This window comes from Zootoca vivipara, chromosome 7 (genome assembly GCF_965207765.1).
Source record: "Zootoca vivipara chromosome 7, rZooViv2.hap1.1, whole genome shotgun sequence".
NCBI classification, from domain to species: Eukaryota; Metazoa; Chordata; class Lepidosauria; order Squamata; family Lacertidae; genus Zootoca; species Zootoca vivipara.
In genome coordinates, this window is record NC_142590.1 from 73,521,177 (window position 1) to 73,538,686 (window position 17,510).

Consider the following 17,510-nt stretch of genomic DNA (forward strand, 5'->3'; position numbering starts at 1 on the left):
CACTGCCCCGGACGAGTGTTAGCCAATGGGGAGCAGAGGAAAGAGGTTCCATGGAGCCCTGCCTCCATTCACCCTGTGAGCCAATGGAGGCTTTTCAGGAAGGGACAGAGACGAGGCTAGAGCGGCACTTCCCGTTGCCTTGTTGTTCTTAAATCTGCTTCCGGGTCGGAGGCAAGGGATGTCGGAAGGAGCCTGCAGGGGCAGGTTTCCTGCAGTGGCTGCGGTTGGGCGCCCCACGTGCCCAGACAGTCAGAGGCAGAAGGTAATAGAAGAAACAGCAGGAGGGGGAACCGATATGCTCTTTGTAGCTTGGTCCTCATTTCGTTTAATATCCTTTTACATGCCTAATATAAGTATTATGCTTTGTGACATATAAAATCATTTCTTTAAAAAAACAACACAGAGAGTTGCGTTATGTTGAGCCAGACCTTTGATTCTTCTCTACCTGGATATTTGCACTCCAAGGTTCGTTCCTAGCTCATACCTGGAGATGCTAGGAATTGCAGCTGGGACCTTTTGCATGGAAGGCACCCTCTTCTGCCACTGAGCTAGAGCCCCTCCCCCAAAGTCTGGACCCAGTTCTCCTGGTCTGGGAATTTGAACCCAGGACCTCTTTGAGCCAAGGTAAGAATAATACACCAAGACTAAGCTGTAGCATTCCAGGGGTTGTCTGACTACAACTCTCACCAGCCCCAGCCAGCCTGACCAATAGTCAGGATAAATGGGAGTCATAGTCAGTAACACAGATGATTACAGGTTAGCCACCCCTTTAGTTTACAGGCATCTGTTGGGGATCACAGAGGTATAGGATGTTGTTTCTCAGGACAAGGGAATAGGCCAGAATAACTACTTTGATTGTTCATGCAAGCTGGAAGTGCTTATTTATTAGCCCTTCTTTCTTTTCTCTGCAACTTCCATCGGCACCAGCCTGTATGGCCAATGGTCAGGGATGACTGGAATTGTAGTCCAAAAAACATCTGGAGGGCCACAGGTTCCCCATCCCTGTTCCAGAGCAAGCAGATTTGTTCCATTATCTCTGTGGCAAAACTATTGAGAACTGCAGCCTTCATTATGTCAAAGCTGGGCCATGGCTTAAGTAGTTTTCTGGCAGGGGTCTCTGCAACCATTTCTTTCTGAAAGATGGCCATTACTGTAACCTCCCTGCACCCAGTGCTTTTTATTACTAAGCTGTGATGGCTAAATGGAGCCTCTTCGTTTGGAATTGGTGTCAGTTCCTTGGGAGGGCTCTTTCCATAGACATCGGATTGGCCACTGGTGGATGCTGAACTAGATAAATGGTTGATGTGATTCCTCAGGGCTCTTCTTATGTCCTCACTAAACACTTTGTATTTTTGAAGTTTAAACACTTCCTAATATTAAGTAGAGTTTATGTAGCCTTGTTAATCACACGTGACAATAAGCCAAATAACCTAGCAATCCTGGCTTTTCAGAAGGAAAAATTCCATGATCCATGGATCAAAATAACACTAAGCTATCCCTTTTGTGATGCATTTACTTGTTCATGCAAAGATAGAAGTAAAGTGACAGCAATCATTGTGCTCTAGTATGTAGTTTGTGCACAGTATGGTTGGTTGGCTTATCATTTTCAGCAAATGTGACCCCTATGTGAGTGGTTCTGACAACCTTTAGTATAGCAGCTCATGAGTGAGCAGAGATTTGAACTAGGGACCAAATGACCCCTAATTCATTGCTTTAACATCCTAAACCATACCAGCTTCCTATGCAATATTTTATCTTGCCAATCCTTATGCTATTGTTATTTCCAATAGATAAGTGAGTCCAAGTCTGAAATGGGATTTAAACTGCCATGTTCATGTCCAGCTCTCTCTGGGGCTGCTGAAATGGGCATTTGGACCCCAACTGCTGTGGGTCAGTCCTCTGACACGAGTTGGGAGGGGGCACAGAAGAGAGGCTAATTCACAGTGCAACGAAACATAGAGTTAGAAGTGACTTCCCAAACTAATTATTCCAGCTTCCTGCTTAGGCAGGAAATCTGCTATTGCATCCCTGATAGTGGGGCTGGCCCTACCATTAGGGAGAATGAGGTGGCTGTCAAGTGGCAGATTTGGGGTGTGTGGGAGGAGTGCTGAGGTTTTAGAAAACAGAAGAGTCTTTGCCGCATGACCTGCCCTGTACCTTCTAAGCCAGGGACGTCCAACTCTCTGAGACTGCGATCTACTGCCGGTATAATAAAACTGGCAGTGATCTACTCATTTTTATTGCCCAGAGTTGTTGAGCTTTTTGGGGGGGGGAGGACAGAGGTTTTTTTGGGGGGTGGTGGTGATTGGGATCAACCAGGAACACCTCGCAATCGAAGCAGTAGATCACGATTGACCGGTTGGACCTGCCTGTTCTAAGCTATCCCACAGCCCCTAGATACAGTGCAGACGTCCAGTCACCAGCATTGAAGTAAGATTTGCCTGTCAATCTTGTCAGCTTCTTCACATGAGATGGTGGGGGTACAATCTTGTTGATTGCCTCACCAGGGGTCCCCAAACTAAGGCCCGGGGGCCGGATGCGGCCCAATCACCTTCTAAATCTGGCCCGTGGACGGTCCGGGAATCAGCATGTTTTTACAAGAGTAGAATGTGTCCTTTTATTAAAAATGCATTTCTGGGTTATTTGTGGGTCCTGCCTGGTGTTTTTACATGAGTAGAAATGTGTCCTTTTATTTGAAATGCATCTCTGGGTTATTTGTGGGGCATAGGAATTTGTTCATATTTTTTTTCAAAATATAGTCTGGCCCCCCCACAAGGTCTGAGGGACAGTGCACCGGCCCACCTGCTGAAAAAGTTTGCTGACCCCTGCCTCAGGCAGTCAACTGTTTTGAGCCAGTCTTGTAAGGCTTGAAGTTACACAAAGGCTTCTTGCCTTAACTAAGTTGCTTAATTTCCCCCAACTTGATAGGAAAATTTCCCCACTAGAGGGCAGGCACAACCTTTTTCAGATTCCTGTCATTTTCTTCTAGAGCCCAGGAATGCAGTGTTGAATTTCCTTCCTTTTATCTAACGCCTAATCACATACTTAATGCAACCTTCACTTGAAATAGCCAGAGAAGTCCCACTGGTTTTAAATTTCAGAATTGTGGCCCTTCAATTCCTGATAAATTATAACTCCCAGTCAACCCAGTCAGTAGTCAGGGGATGATGGGATTGGTAGTCCAACAACATCTGGAAGGCCACATATTCCCCATCCCTGGAATATTCTGTTGTCACTTGTTGTTAAAGGCACAAGAGCATGTCCAGAAAAAGGGGATAATAACCCTAGTTGGATCATCAACAGCAATGGGGAAAAAATCCTGTCCAGTTGAAAATTTCCCCTCAGAGTTTTTTTTTGGGGGGGGGGGAATGCATGTTTCTGTTTGTTTTCAGAGGAGAGAGCCCTTCTCAGCTACCCAGTCATTAAGCATTTTCTGGTTCACCTGAGAAAAGGATCCTCACCTGAGTGAGGATAACACTTTATGCATCTGATGACATGGACAGACACGAACTCACAGAAGCTTGTGCCACAATAAATTTGTTATTCTTTAAGTTGCTATAAGACTTTGTTTTTCTGTGAAAAGCAGTGCACTTGGTGCTCAAACAGGTTCCTGTCAGGAGTTTGTCCCCCCCCCCCCGCACAGTTGCTAAGAGTTGTTTTCTGTGTTGGCAGTTCACCCTCTTTCCATTGGTATTTTTCCACTGGTTTCTTTTATTGCTTAGGGTGGGTTGTCCCTGTGGCTGCTAGATCTCTATCACTGGTCTCTCCCCACCCACCTGTGCTGTTAGTTCCTTGAGTCACTTCCTCCTCTCAGTCCTTCACCCTCTATTCAGACCTCTCGCTGAAAAGCAGTTGCTGGAGTTGTTTGCAAATGGAGAAACTATGACTCACTTGCACCTGGATGCAAGCTCAAATGCTAGATGTTATTGCCAGGACCCAAGAGGGCTGGCTGATGTGTTGAGTCAATGCCGATGCCAGGCAGCTAAAGGGAGCTCCCCAGGAACTGGGCTGGCCCAAGGTTATTTATACACCAGGCTCCTTTTATTTCTTCTTGGGATTCTTCCAGTTTCACAACCGGAGTGGTTTTCTTGTTCAGTTTACAACAGGGCCAGCACCTGTCTGGTTTAAAGCAGACTGAAGACTTCAAATCGCTTGAGTGCTGCTCCCAACATTAATTTGACATGCTAATTTACATGAGAAGAGAAGAATCCTTGGAAAAGACCCTGATGTTGGGAAAGATTGCGGGCACTAGGAGAAGGGGACGACAGAGCTTGGAACCTCAGCTGAGAACAAGTGGCTTTTAAAATGCCTCTAAGCCTCAATTACCCACCTGTAAACTAACATTATAATTACTTGTCTTCAAAACTGACTTGACGATGAGCCACATGGATGGTTATTCTCATATGGTATTGTCTATGTGGTTTTCCTGTGTGTGTCCCTCTCATTCTGTCAGTTGAGTCCAACCCCCTCAGCTTATTGCACACTTTATGGCTCACTTTTTTGCATCTGTTGCTGCATATACCAAGGGGATGCTAGAAGTTGGGTCGTGCAACTATTTGTGTCTTGATCACAAGCGATCAGTTGTGTGTGCAAGTAGTGTTGCCAGCCTGCAACCCAGATGCCATTCATCTACTTTCAAAACACCTGATGCAGTGAAGATTTAATTGGGGACACCTTTCTTTTTTAGTCAATCATGATGTTTAATCAGTTAATCTAACCAATTCATTGATAATGTAGTGCTCCATCTGTGATAGTAGCAATTTTACACAGTGAGGTTATCAACAGATAAAATACATTAGGCAAGTAGTCTAAAGCTTGGGTGGGGAATGTGTGGTCCTCCAGATGTTGTTGGGATACGACTCCCATCATCCCTGACCATGGGACTTGGGAGTCCCAACAACATCTGGAAGTGGCTGCACAGGTTCCCCATCCCTGACCTAAAATGTCATGGATATTCAGAGCTCCACTATTCATTCTGTACTGTGAGATGTTTCTTTTGATTCATTATCCCATCTCCTATGCATGTTTGCATCCTAGTTCATTTTGGCTTCTGTTTTACAATCAGACTGCTCACTGTTAATGTTAGAAGAGGGAAAGAAAGAGATCTAGTTATGAGTAAGTGTGACTTAAGCAGTGTCTAACGATGGCACCATGAACCCCAAATTGGTGGGGGACAAACACACCTGAACATGCAGTCTGCTTTGAGTGGCAGTTGCATGGGAAAGCCATAGGCAGAAATCTTCCCCTGTTCTGCTAGCCGAGATCATTTCAACTGGAAAAGGACTTCCTGCACAATGCCTGCACTCTACCGAAAAGCTGTAGCTCCTCCCTAAACCACCATTTTGCTATCAGTTCGTTTTCAGGTGTGCCTCTTGAACATTCCCTATGAATTGGTGTTGAGCCCGACAGTTGAGAAACATGATGAATTATAAAAATACTTAGCATTTAGTGTTCAAAGCTCTTCATGTACCTTGTTTCAGAAACCCTTTCAATATTCTTGTAAGGTGGGTCATTGCTGTTATTCCGCCTATTGAAGGAGGAGGACAGGGCCACTGTGCTAGTTCATGTCAGAGGAAAGATTTGAACCAAGGACTCTTTGAGACTAATCTCATGCACCCTGTATTCTTAGCTTCTGCACCAAGTGAATTCTATTGCGTCATTGAAAAACTAGCCACATAGCAGCAGCCCGAGGCAACTTTGCTACCTAGGGAAGGTCTACACAACTTTGTCACCCATCAAGCTGAATGCAACCACCAACCACCAATTACAGCACACCAGGAGTGTGAGAACCTGTTTTGTAATCACTTGGAAACATCAGAAGGGGGAGCAGACATGGTTGGGGTAGGTTGCATTGTGCTCTGTGTGTCAGAAGTTATGCGGGCCTACACTAAGTAGATGTTATTACTGCTGCACCCCTTTTCTGAAGCCCATTTTTCTCATCATTAGTCATTCCTCTGCTTCTTACCTTCCCAATATACGCTGCACATTTGCACTGTAAGAATGCAAAATTATATTCTTAGGGGAGGAAGAATGAACAACTCTGCTCCAATGCTTCTCAGTGCCTCCCCCAGGAATCTAATCCTTTTCAGGCATCTCTTCTTGATCCACAATGCCTTACTGGCCCTTTCCCCCCCAATAATGCACATCCTCCCAGTTGTAGACTCAGAATTGCAGTTAGAAGGGACCTCGAGAGTCATCTAGCCCAACCCCAGCTATGTAGGGGTCTCAACTAGATCATACATGACCATCTGCTTGTTTGAAAGGAATATAATTTTCTTTTATGTTACAACTAAGACATTTGTTGTGTGTATGTGATGTGCTGGAATCGGAAAGACTCTAAGCCTGCACAAATGCCTTGCCTGAAATAATTGCAGCCAAGGTCATGGCTAACTTGAGTAGTCAGGGTGAGTGAACCAAGAACATTAGCTGTAAAAGGCTGGAGAGTTAGTTAAAAAAAACAAAACTACAGTCCCTTTGCCTCACCCCTTTCTCCCTATGCTCTTTACCTTCTCCATGCATTGACCATCTTGCAGGGAGAAGGCTTATTCCTAATTCTCCCCAAGTACAAGAAATGAGATAGGGAACCGCTGTGAGGTTTAGTCACGGAGCCAGACAGCCAAATTCCTTCATCATCACGTCAGCTGGCAGAGTCAATGCGGTGGATTGGCAACATACACACAAGCGCACGCACACACACCGCTAGCTGCTGCTCTCCTGCTCCTCGGGGCCATCCTGCTGCAGCTCTTCTTCATCTGACTGCACCACAGGGGTCTCGGCCCCTTCCTCACTTGTGTCTAGGCTGTTCAGGTCTGTAGAGGCAGAGGACGTGGACGAGATCCGGGATTTGATTTCAGTTGAGTTGGGCACTTGCAAAGAAATTTCCTCCTCGTAACGGTTGGAATCTGGCCAAGGAGGAAGACAAAAAGAGAACAAGCGCATGATGAGGCTGGCCAACATTTTGCTGCCCTCTATACCGATGTGAAGCTGTTTCCGCAACATTTCTGGCCTGTTAAGCTATGCTGGCTCTCCCTATATTAGAGCAGAAGAAAACCTAAGCTTTGCTGCTGTTTCCCACCATTGGTTATTGAAACTAGTTAGCAGATACATGCATGAAACATTTGCATTTTCTATTATAATGTGGCAAGTTTTTTTTAATAATTTCTGCAGCACCGAGGGCAGTATGATGCCACATGCCTATTCCCTCTGCTCCATTCCTAAATATACTCCATGCAAGTTGCTGCAAGGGTATTGTAAACACAACACCAACGTATCGACACCTACGCTGATATTCTAGGTATTCTAGGGCAGGCGTAGGCAAACACGGCCCTCCAGACGTTTTGGAACTACAACTCCCATCACCCCTAGCTAACAGGACCAGTGGTCAGGGATGATGGGAGTTGTAGTCCCAAAACATCTGGAGGGCCGGGTTCGCCTATGCCTGTCCTAGGATAATGACTCGCATAGATTATAGGAAGAGCCTGCTGGATCAGGCAAACAACCCATTCACCCAGCAACCCATTCACCCAGATGGTTGCAATGGCCAACCAGATGTTTCTGGGATACCTGCAAGCAGGACCTGAGCCTAAGAGCCCTTTGCCCTCCTGCAGTTTCCAGCAGCTGGCATTCAGAAGCATTACTGCCTCCCAACTTTGGAGGCGGAGCCTAGTCATCGTGGCTAGCAGACACTGAGAGCCTTACCCTTCATGAATTTGTCTAATCCTCCTTTAAAGCCATCCATGTTGGTGGCCATCACTGCTTCTTGTGGGGGCAAGTTCCATAACAGCGCATTAAAATACATACAATTTCATATACACACAAGACTCACCCCTTCATCTCACAGACAGGCTACCCAAATACAAGGATCTCGGACAATTATTTCTTGCAGCCATTCTGCAAAGCCTAAATTGGGGTGGGACATGCTGGCAACTTCCTGTCTAGATAAGTTTTTGTAGTGTCAGAGGAGTCAGACACAAGTTAAGACTCTCTCTGCATCTCACCATGCTTGACATAATTTAAGGTATTCTAAAGATTAGCATCTCTGGGCATTTTCTGACTGTTGCACACATAGTTTGTTTGCTTTTTTAGATTGTAAACAGCAAAATGTAATCTGAAAAGCTGCCCAGAGAATGCCTTTCTATTTCGTTTAGTTTTGTTACTTTAAAAAATTGCCCAGTGCCTTGAGCAGCCATATTTCCCATTGCTGGAGCCTGTCAAATTAATACAACTGACTGCTGCCCACCAGTTTGACTCGGCTGTTTGCAATGAGGAGATTTCAGGTGTGGAATTGGCTGAAGTTACAAAAAGGACACTATATACAGTAATTGTTCTGGAGCAGCTGCAGGGACAGAGAGAAATGCGGCTACTTTTTGCATGCCATTGAAGTCGCTACACAAGCACAACCTTGTAGGGTGCAAAACCTAGCTCTCCCGAAATCTCAGCTTAAGAAGAAAAGAAACCGATGCCTTCTCCCTTACGGCTCTGGAGAAAGGCTTGCAAAACAAGAGAGGTGTTGGGGTAAAATTTGAGATTGCAGAGCACCCAGGGATCCAACATGAAATGCTCAGTCGCTCCCTTTTGCTACATCAGTTAGCTCCAAGCTTTAGGAGACATGGGACAAAACACCCTCTGGGGTGGGGTGAGAGTAGCTCCTTCTTCTGAAAGCTGCTGAGAGGTCAAGGAAAAGGAGCAGGTTTGCATTCCCCATCTCTTGTCTGACAGAGGCCATCAATCTGGTTGCCTGGGTACCAAAACCAGTCCTGAAACAAAGAATGGATCCAGATAAAATGCTTCCAGGCACACCTGCAGCTGGCCAGCCACAACACTCTCTGTCACCTTGCAGGGTAATTTTCTAAAAAAAAACTTACCAGAACATCGTATAATGGGGACTCGCAGACACAGCTATCTGGCACAGCTATCAGCAGTAGTGGGGCCTTGGTGGGGCCATCAGCCCACAGCAGCTGCTGAAAGCTGGGCCTGTGCTCCCTTTGTGGTTCTTATGCTCCATGCCTGCTAATGCTCATAAAGTCTACAGGCCCCCTTCTTCCTTCTATTCCACCGCTCGTTGCCAAGTTAACAGGACTACTATTTGAAGACTTGCATTTTCAAAACTAGAATGAGTTATGCAATACAACATATGGGATTTTGCTTAATTTACATCTTCCTTCCCTTTTGCTGCTTCTGCACAGAACTTGGCAGCCGTATGGTTCATTAACTCCTGGTCCTGTTTAGAAACAGCCTCCCGTGCTTCTGCTCGAAAGTTACGATGCGTGGATGGTATTATCTTCCCTGCTAATAAATCATTAGCCAAAGACACCGCTGAACATGCAGCGCAGCGTGTAACTCCATGACAGCGGGAGCAGGTTGACCCCGTAAACCCATTCCGTCAAGAGCCTGGCTGGCCAGATCCCCTCCGTGAATCCCTGGCCGTGTCATTGTACAAACCACGTGCCTCACATTCCTTCTCCATGTTTGGCAACGGGAGCTTTTGTGCATGGCTTGTGGCTTGGAGACATCATCAGTGAGGCCGTTTAACTGGAATGTAGGAGGCTGTGCCGGTAAAATGCTTGAATCTCACTCTGTCTGAATCACTGCATAATAGTGGGGTCTCGTCACCTTCTCTTTGACCTCCTGCACAGGGCAAAGAGCCTTCCAGTCTGAGAGTGAACAGAGCAGGGATGCGGAGAGCTGTATTTTAAAAAATGCAATCAACATAAATTCAAATACTTTGGGAGACGGGTCAGTGATGTTGTCCATTTAGGGACAACTGGCCCATACTTGCAGAATAATAAAAGCTGATTCAATGGTGTGCCGGGTTTTGGTTGGTGGTTTGGTTTGGCAGTTCGTTTCCAAAATAGTTTTAATTAGCTTAGTTTGTTCTGTGGGAACAAGCAGCCTTCTGCTGGTGGTACTGCTTTTCCAGAAAAGGCACTAAACTTCACAAAGTAGGGTGCGTGGCCAGTCTTTCTGTGTCCTGTCCCCACCCCATAACATTTATTCCAAAGTTATGGTGCCGCATTCATATTGCACCATGCAGTAAGATTAACTGAGGTCACGGAGTGATGGGATAGATGTGGTAGGCAACATCTAGCCTGTGGGCTGTTTAAGCCTGCCAGGCCTCCACATTTGGCCCGTGGCATAGTTTGTCCCAAACCGCATCACCTAACATAATAGAATGTCAGGTGTGGGGCCGGCAAACCTGGAAGCCCATTGCATAAGCAGAAGTTCTTCCACAGGGCTCTCTCTGCCTTGGACGGAGCTCATTAGCTGAATCCCAGCCTATGGTAAGTTCTACTCAGTAGATCCATTGGGTGGAATTTAAAGTTGTGCTCCTCCAGCCATGCTGCATGCAGCTTGGCAGATGGAATGACACCCCCCTCCTCCTTGCATTGATCCCCTTTTTGAGGAGTGGCTAACCTGGGATGTTTCGACTGCAACTACATGCCCCATCATCCCTGACTACTGGCCATACTGTTGGGGCTGGTGGGAGTTGTAGTCCAACAACGTCTGGAAGGTGATTAGTTGTCCATCCCTGCTCTATTTGAGAGGCTGCCTGGTTCAAGTTTGGTTTAAACCTTAAGAACAAAGAGTATGAGGGCTTGTCCACACTTCCACTTCCCCTGTGCCTGGAGAGCATGGGTCCAAGCGGTTCCCCACTTTTCCTGTGCTTTCTAGGCATTGGTCTCAGCTGTTTTGCCTTGGACTTGCCACTCTCCCCCAGAAAACCGGCTCTTTCACGCTAAATCAGAGCAAATGGCAATTGCAGTTTGTTCTGATTCGGCTCTAAAGGTCCTCCATGCCTCCAGGGGCAAGCAGAGATGTGGAAAAGCCCTGAGTCTCACCCACCAGCTGTTAATACATGGGCAGAAGACTGAGCAGGCACAAAAATTCCCCTAGGCGCAGTGTTCTCCACTATAGTGAAATGGACTGTATGTTTATTCAGATTATATTACTCATTCCAAAATTTGCAACCATACATATACAGTAAGTTATTTCATGCAATTTTTATGCAAGACTGTGCCCTCGGGTTTTTTTTGGTGGCATGCTTCTTTTGTTTCAGGGTGAGACATAAATCACCATCCTATTTCACAGTTTCCTTCCAGGACTTATTCTTTCAGCCTTTCTACTAGTAGACCAGGAGTTGTCAACCTGGTCCCTACCAGCCACTAGTGGGCATTTCAGGATTCTAGGTGGGCGGTAGGGGGTTCTACGGCACCAGCTGAATCCTCCTTCCATCAAGCACTGGTGGGTGGTAAGGAAATTTTACCATCAAGAAAGATGCATTAGTGGGCGGTAGGTATAAAAAGGTTGACTACCCCTGTAGTAGACGGAGGTTAGTCCCAGTTTCATTCCCCCTTTAACCAGAGAGCATTTCACCTGTACTTAGTCTTAGGAATCTTAGGCATCAAAGTCCCCATCGCTCAGGCTCAGAAGAGCATACAGCCAAAACACTGTAAATGGCAAAGCAAGCTACTTGTTTTGCCCCCAATCCATGGGAACCTCTGTGACATTTGAATAAAATGTCAGATCTATCCATCAGCCAGCATTAGATCTGTCACATTTGGTGCTTGCTCCCTCATCTATTCTTGTTTGGAAAGATTCAAATGAGCATGTAGGACCCAGAGAAGGGGGAAAAATGTACTTTTTACTGACTTAGGATTTGAAGGGTTTGAAAACAGAAGAATAGTTAGTAATAGGGAGCAGGGAGAGGTCCAGGTGGGGGTGGAATCAGCAGGTAGGCTAACGTTGTTTCTGTGTGCTAGTAGCAGAATTTGAGTTGATATTGTGATGGCTTTTTAACTAACACACCAACACAATTAATTTCAAGCATCTGGATTTCTCTGCTACGGAGAAAAAGCCAATCAATTTTTTGGCACACAACCCATAAAGGTTTTGGTCTTCTCCGCTGACTGTTTGATAATCTGTTTTGGCAGTGGCAATGGTTGCACCTCCTAAATTATAAATCCCACTAAGAGGCAGCACAATTTCAGTTTGAAGAGCACATTCTCAGAAACGGAATGTGTTCGGTTTGACCCTGACTTGCACCATCACCGTTTAAACACATAATAAAAGAGAATTTTCACTGTTTGCTGCCACATTTAATGTGCACGTTGCACAGAAAAAGAAGCCAAACTGATACAAGCATGACACACCAAACAGGTAAGTAGAAAGTGCATAGACTTCATTTTTATTTTTCACTAGTGTATGTGTGGATGCAGATCATTTCAACAGAGTATTGCTGGTCCCTGAATGAGTTCCATAAATCCTAAAAGCAGGGTATTTGTGAGTGTGATCCCCATAACACCCAACCATATTCCAAAACCAGGCAGAGTTTAGCTAGTTTTGAACCTCTAGCCCTTGTGATTATGAAGAAAAATATGGATTTGGCATGATCTGCCAAAGGCATACAAGTTAAAGGTGGCACTAGGCAGTACTTCTAGTAAGCAGTAGACCAGGCTTCTGCTTAGCTCAGTGTCTCTCCTCTATTTCTCTTGCCTCTCCTCCAAACTATTGCTTCTCCTTCCCAAGCAGCAAGATGGCAGACCGACCCAATGGCAGAGCTACTCATAAGTACCTGCAGTTGGTCAACTGAGCATCCCACTCTCCCTCTCCCAGGATAGTATGTTGGGGTGCTTATTCTCAAGCAATTCCTATATCACCCCTTTGCACACAAAAATGCGAACAGTAGGCTGCAGAGGGATAGTCTGCTCCACCTTGCCTTGGTAAGAAACGCAGGTGGAGCAACTTGCACAGGTGCAACCTTAGCACGTGCCTGTTAATGATGCTGTTGTAGGAAGTAACCTTGGCCCCACTTGACCCGAGAGGATCCTGAGTCAAGTCAAGTCCATTCTTATTGTATGTAGCCAAAGGCCTTTACAATGAATGACAGAAAATAAAAGGAAAACTTTCCTCTAAAATCATACAACATAGCCTGTAGCAGTGTGTAACATAAAAAGAAATTTACACATTAAATTTTAATATTGGAGTGCATTCACATAGCTGGAATGGAGCTTCTTGGCTGCCAGCACACATTTGGCTACCTGGTATGTAATATATAGATGTTTATCTGCTAGCTGTTCAACTGTCACTTCCTGTGTGGATCGACCTGGAAGCCAATTAAAAATTGGTGATATAAAATTTCCTCTGGGTGTTGTATACAGGGGCAAATCAGCAGATCGTGTGTGATGTCCTCTACCTGATTGCATCCATATATACATTTGCCATCCATAGGGGGAATCTCCCGATATCTCCCCTCTCAATATGCTGAGGGCATTGGAATCTTAGTTTTGGTCTTAATTTGGGTGCAACAAGCAGAGTAAGGGCGGCAATGATGGATGCTCTTTCTTGGTTGGCATCCTGATCAAAAATCCATTTTCTAAGGTCACGTGGGCTAAGTAGTTCTCCATTTGAAGATTATAAACCTTAAGTTTATCTTGGCACTTTTGAGCCAAGTCCCCTGTCCTTAGTTGCTCTAACCAGCAGAGCTTAGTAGGGGTATGATCCTCGAAGGCGTTTAGCCTGTGCCAGTATCTCAGATAGGCTACTAGATCAATTCTCTCTACTAGCAAGGGGAGTTATGGTCCAAGGGCTCACTAGGCTCATTCCTAATCTCAGCTCTTCGGATCCCCTTTAGTAGCTCTGCAATTTAGTTGGTCTGCAATTACCTACCAGAAATCAGAAGGCTGCCACCAGAACACCCTAAGTAGCCTTAAAAGCACAGTGTGACAACACACACACACACACACACTTCTAATAATAATAATAATAATAATAATAATAATAATAATAATATTTTACCCTGCCCATCTGGCTGGGTTTCCCCAGCCACTCTAAATGTTCTTTCCTCATTGCAGCTTCCTCCATTGGTGTCAGCAATGAACAGCGATTGGTCCAATTCACACTCCAAATCCCATTCCAGCCATTCCCCTTTAAGAAGCAGTTATATTCCAACAGGTCACAGAAAGAGTTGGATGCGGCTAGAAGTCGATGTGGGTCGGTTAATGGGAACTGAACATACCTGGCAAAAGAGCAGCTACGTTGTTATTGTCCTCCGCCCCGCAGCTGAGAAACACGTCCACAGTGTCTTGGTCGGAAAGGTCCATCATGTCCATCTGTTCCAGCATGTCCACATTCACCTCCATGGAGGAAATGCTGCCTAAGGGAGCTAGCAAAGAGACAGAAGCCATCAGATGTCATGCTGCATGGCCATCACCTGTTAATTTTTTACATGCAAGTGGGGCAACTCTGTTCCATAGTCTAATGTACTGCCTATGACGCCTCCCCAATGGTACTTACGTCTCCTGTGCTCTATCTGCAGATGTGATACTGGGAAGAAGAAATCTACGTCATGTTGGAAAACCTCCTCAAAGAATCTCTGCCTCTCCCTTAGCTTGAGCTGCTGTTGCTGCATCTGCTCTGCATCCAGCCCTCGCGGCCCTTTGTCCATGTCGGCTGCAAAGGAACCAGAGAGAGGAAAAGAAATCAGAAGCAGCTTCCTCTCCTTTCTTATCTGAAGGGAAACACTTCCCAGAGCCAAATGCAGGTTAGGTGGGCAGGCAGTATTTTAATGAGAGTTTAAACTGCTTTGAGAGAAGGTTCAGTCTGCACACATTTCTTTGCCATAATGTCACTGCTCTTCAATAAGTATTTTATTATTATTACCGATGATGATTTGAACTTATGAGTGAGTTATCAATCACTTGCTATGCAAAAAAAAAAAAAAGTCTCCAGGGGTCTTACGCGTTTTTTTAAAGTGTGAACCGCCATGAGACCTGCGGGTATAGGGAAGTATACAAAATAAACAAGAAAGCAAGCATAAAATGAAGACATTATAATAAAAAGATGTAAAGGAACCCCTGACCATTAGGTCCAGTCGTGACTGACTCTGGGGTTGCGGTGCTCATCTCGTGTTATTGGCCGAGGGAGCCGGCGTACAGCTTCCAGGTCATGTGGCCAGCATGACTAAGCTGCTTCTGGCGAACCAGAGCAGCACACGGAAATGCCTTTTACCTTCCCGCTGCAGCGGTACCTATTTATCTACTTGCATTTTGACGTGCTTTCAAACTGCTAGGTTGGCAGGAGCTGGGACCGAGCAACGGGAGCTCCCCCCGTCGCGGGGATTCGAACTGCCGACCTTCTGATCGGCAAGCCCTAGGCTCTGTGGTTTAACCCACAGCGCCACATGTAGCAGTTCATAAAAAGATCCAGTGACAGTCCTCAATAAACCTCAGCAAACAATTCATCAGCAACAAATCATCAAGCACAACCAACATCATGGGTTTTAATCTGACACCAGGAAGTTGTTAGTGAGAGCCCCAGGCGGACCTCACTGGGGAGAACTGAAAAGGCCATTTCCCTTGCCATCCCTGTGGAATGCCAACCAGGGGTCCTCCCGATGTTGTGCTCAGAAACTCCCACTATCCTTGATCCCTGACCATGCTGGCTGAGGCTGATGGGAGTTTCCACACACAACGTCAGGAGAACACCAGGTTTGATACCCCCAGCCTAGGAAACCTACAAAAAGCCTGAAGTGCAAAAGGCTGTTGTCTAGAGAGGTTATGCATGGCCTCTGACAACTCTTCATAGGTGGGAGAAATGTGAACAAACACACCCAAGAAAGGGATACAACTTATTCGTCAGCTTGGAAAGAAAGGCGGCTGACAAGGGTAGATAAGAGCCCAATGCCTCTCTGTTTTCAATCACCTTTCTCCCAACTACCATGCTATAGCTCTGCAGCAAGTAGTGTGGCTGGTTTGGTTAGACAGAAGCAGGAGGTTCCTCCTACCCCCGGAGTTTGAGGTAGCTTGAAAAACAGAATGCTGCCTGTGAACTGCATGGTCATTCTGTTTTCACCTTTGATAAACAGGTTTTGCTTAAGAAATCTACCCAGACACTTAGATCTTCCTCTGAGGCCATGCCCTGAGTCTATCTACTGAGGAAGTCTGGGGTGATACTGTTTTAGAATGATAATCTCTGCTCTGAACAAGCCTGACAGTAAACAGCATGGAGAGCAGTCATTAGGCTTAAGTATATTCTAAAACATTGGTTCTGAATTCTTTCTTTCTTTCTTCCATGGATCATTGGAAATTTGCTGGGGATCTTGACAGGCCACATAATAAGGAAGTTGTTCTACCAGTCAAACCACATAAAGAGCTCATATTTTAACCACACTTTCCCCCCACTTAAGCACAGGCATCATTGTCAAAACCAATATAGTACTGTGAAGAATATGAGCCCTAGTCACTGAGAAGGGTTTCTTTAACTGGCAAATTGTTATAAAAAAATTAGGAGATTGTACCAAGGCAGTGTTATGAAAATCACTTGCCTTGTTAAGTGAGCTAGCCTTGGCAAAAAAAGAGTCCTCGATCTCCACAATTGGAAAAGAATAAATAAAGTGCAGGGCCAAGTACTGTATAGATATTCTCAAGTGTCCCTTTCTGTGGACCACTTGGATGGAGCTATGGACCGCCAAAGGACCACAGTCCACATTTTGAGAATCTATGCTCGAAACCAGTCTTCCCCAACCAGGTGCCCAGATACTTTTTACCACAACTCCCATCAGCCCCAGCCAGAATGGTCAGTGGTCAGGGATAATGGGAGTTGTAGTCCAAAATGATATGGAGGGACTCAGGTTGGGGGAAGGTTGATTCAGACTCAGCCATCCTGCGAATCAGTAGACTGAAGGAAGCTTGGGCTCACAGAGGCTCATCCTCCTCTGCTATCTACGCCATCTTCACAGTTTGTTATCTAGTAGCCCTGTTCCATATGTAACCATTTTTTGAAATTATCAAGGGGAGAGGTTTAAATCTTTCCCTCACAGTACTGGATGGGAGCAATACCTCCAGTTTCTACTGCTTTGATCCATGACGAAAGCATAAAACAGTGGTAGACGTTTTAATATTTGCAAATTTAGCATCTGCATTCATTCAGACAGTATTTTTAGATATGTGCTAAAAAGCAATCCAGGTTCTGCCGGGTTTATGAAATTGCTAGATCAAAGCAAAGAGTCAGCTCCCTTGTAATCTAAGTGGACTTACATAAGGGCAGAGCTGGGTTACAAAGTGCTTCACTTTGATCTAGTACTGGGCAACTAAATTGTCAATAATATGAGATAAGGGACCTGGCCAGAATATTTTAAAAATTGGCATTAGGATTAGGGAAGAATGAGTCTGTCAATTCTGGTTTCTCATTTTCCCAATCTTAAATTCAATTCACCTCATTTCTGCATCAGTTCACAACAATAAATACTCTGTCAAATAAGGGGTTTTTTGGTACGTGTTTTCTTGCCTGGAGAACTGCACTGCAAAATTTGGAGAATTTTGAAGGATAAGCTTTATTTCAGTTCCCAATTGGTTCAAGAAGTGTGGATTAAGTAGGTTCCCAAATGAATTTCCCCTCCATCCCTATAATTTTAAAGGGAAGGAAGGAGGTGAGCCCTTGGGTACCCACTTGAAGTAGAAAAGTTCCCAAGTCTGCTTATTGCTTCTTTTGTTTCATGCTCATACTTCTCTTCA

The 17,510-nt window shown here is 45.3% G+C and overlaps 1 protein-coding gene and 1 long non-coding RNA gene across 2 annotated transcripts in view; one reads left to right on the top strand and one right to left on the bottom strand.

Moving 5' to 3' along the window:
- Positions 1-144: 144 nt before the first annotated feature.
- LOC148685135 (uncharacterized) lies at positions 145-4,369 on the top strand. Its single transcript, XR_015951152.1, has 2 exons — positions 145-262; positions 4,097-4,369. It is a non-coding gene; the product is annotated as an uncharacterized LOC148685135 (long non-coding RNA).
- A 306-nt stretch (positions 4,370-4,675) lies between these two features.
- Positions 4,676-17,510, bottom strand: part of DBNDD2 (dysbindin domain containing 2) — a 34,901-nt gene continuing 22,066 nt past the window's right edge. Inside the window, exons 2-4 of the mRNA XM_060277274.2 lie at positions 14,293-14,448; positions 14,015-14,161; positions 4,676-6,902 (exon numbers count right to left, since the gene is read on the bottom strand). Of these exons, the coding sequence (XP_060133257.1) occupies positions 6,700-6,902; positions 14,015-14,161; positions 14,293-14,448 (506 nt within the window). The 3' untranslated portion in view covers positions 4,676-6,699. The remainder of the gene's footprint in view (positions 6,903-14,014; positions 14,162-14,292; positions 14,449-17,510) is intronic.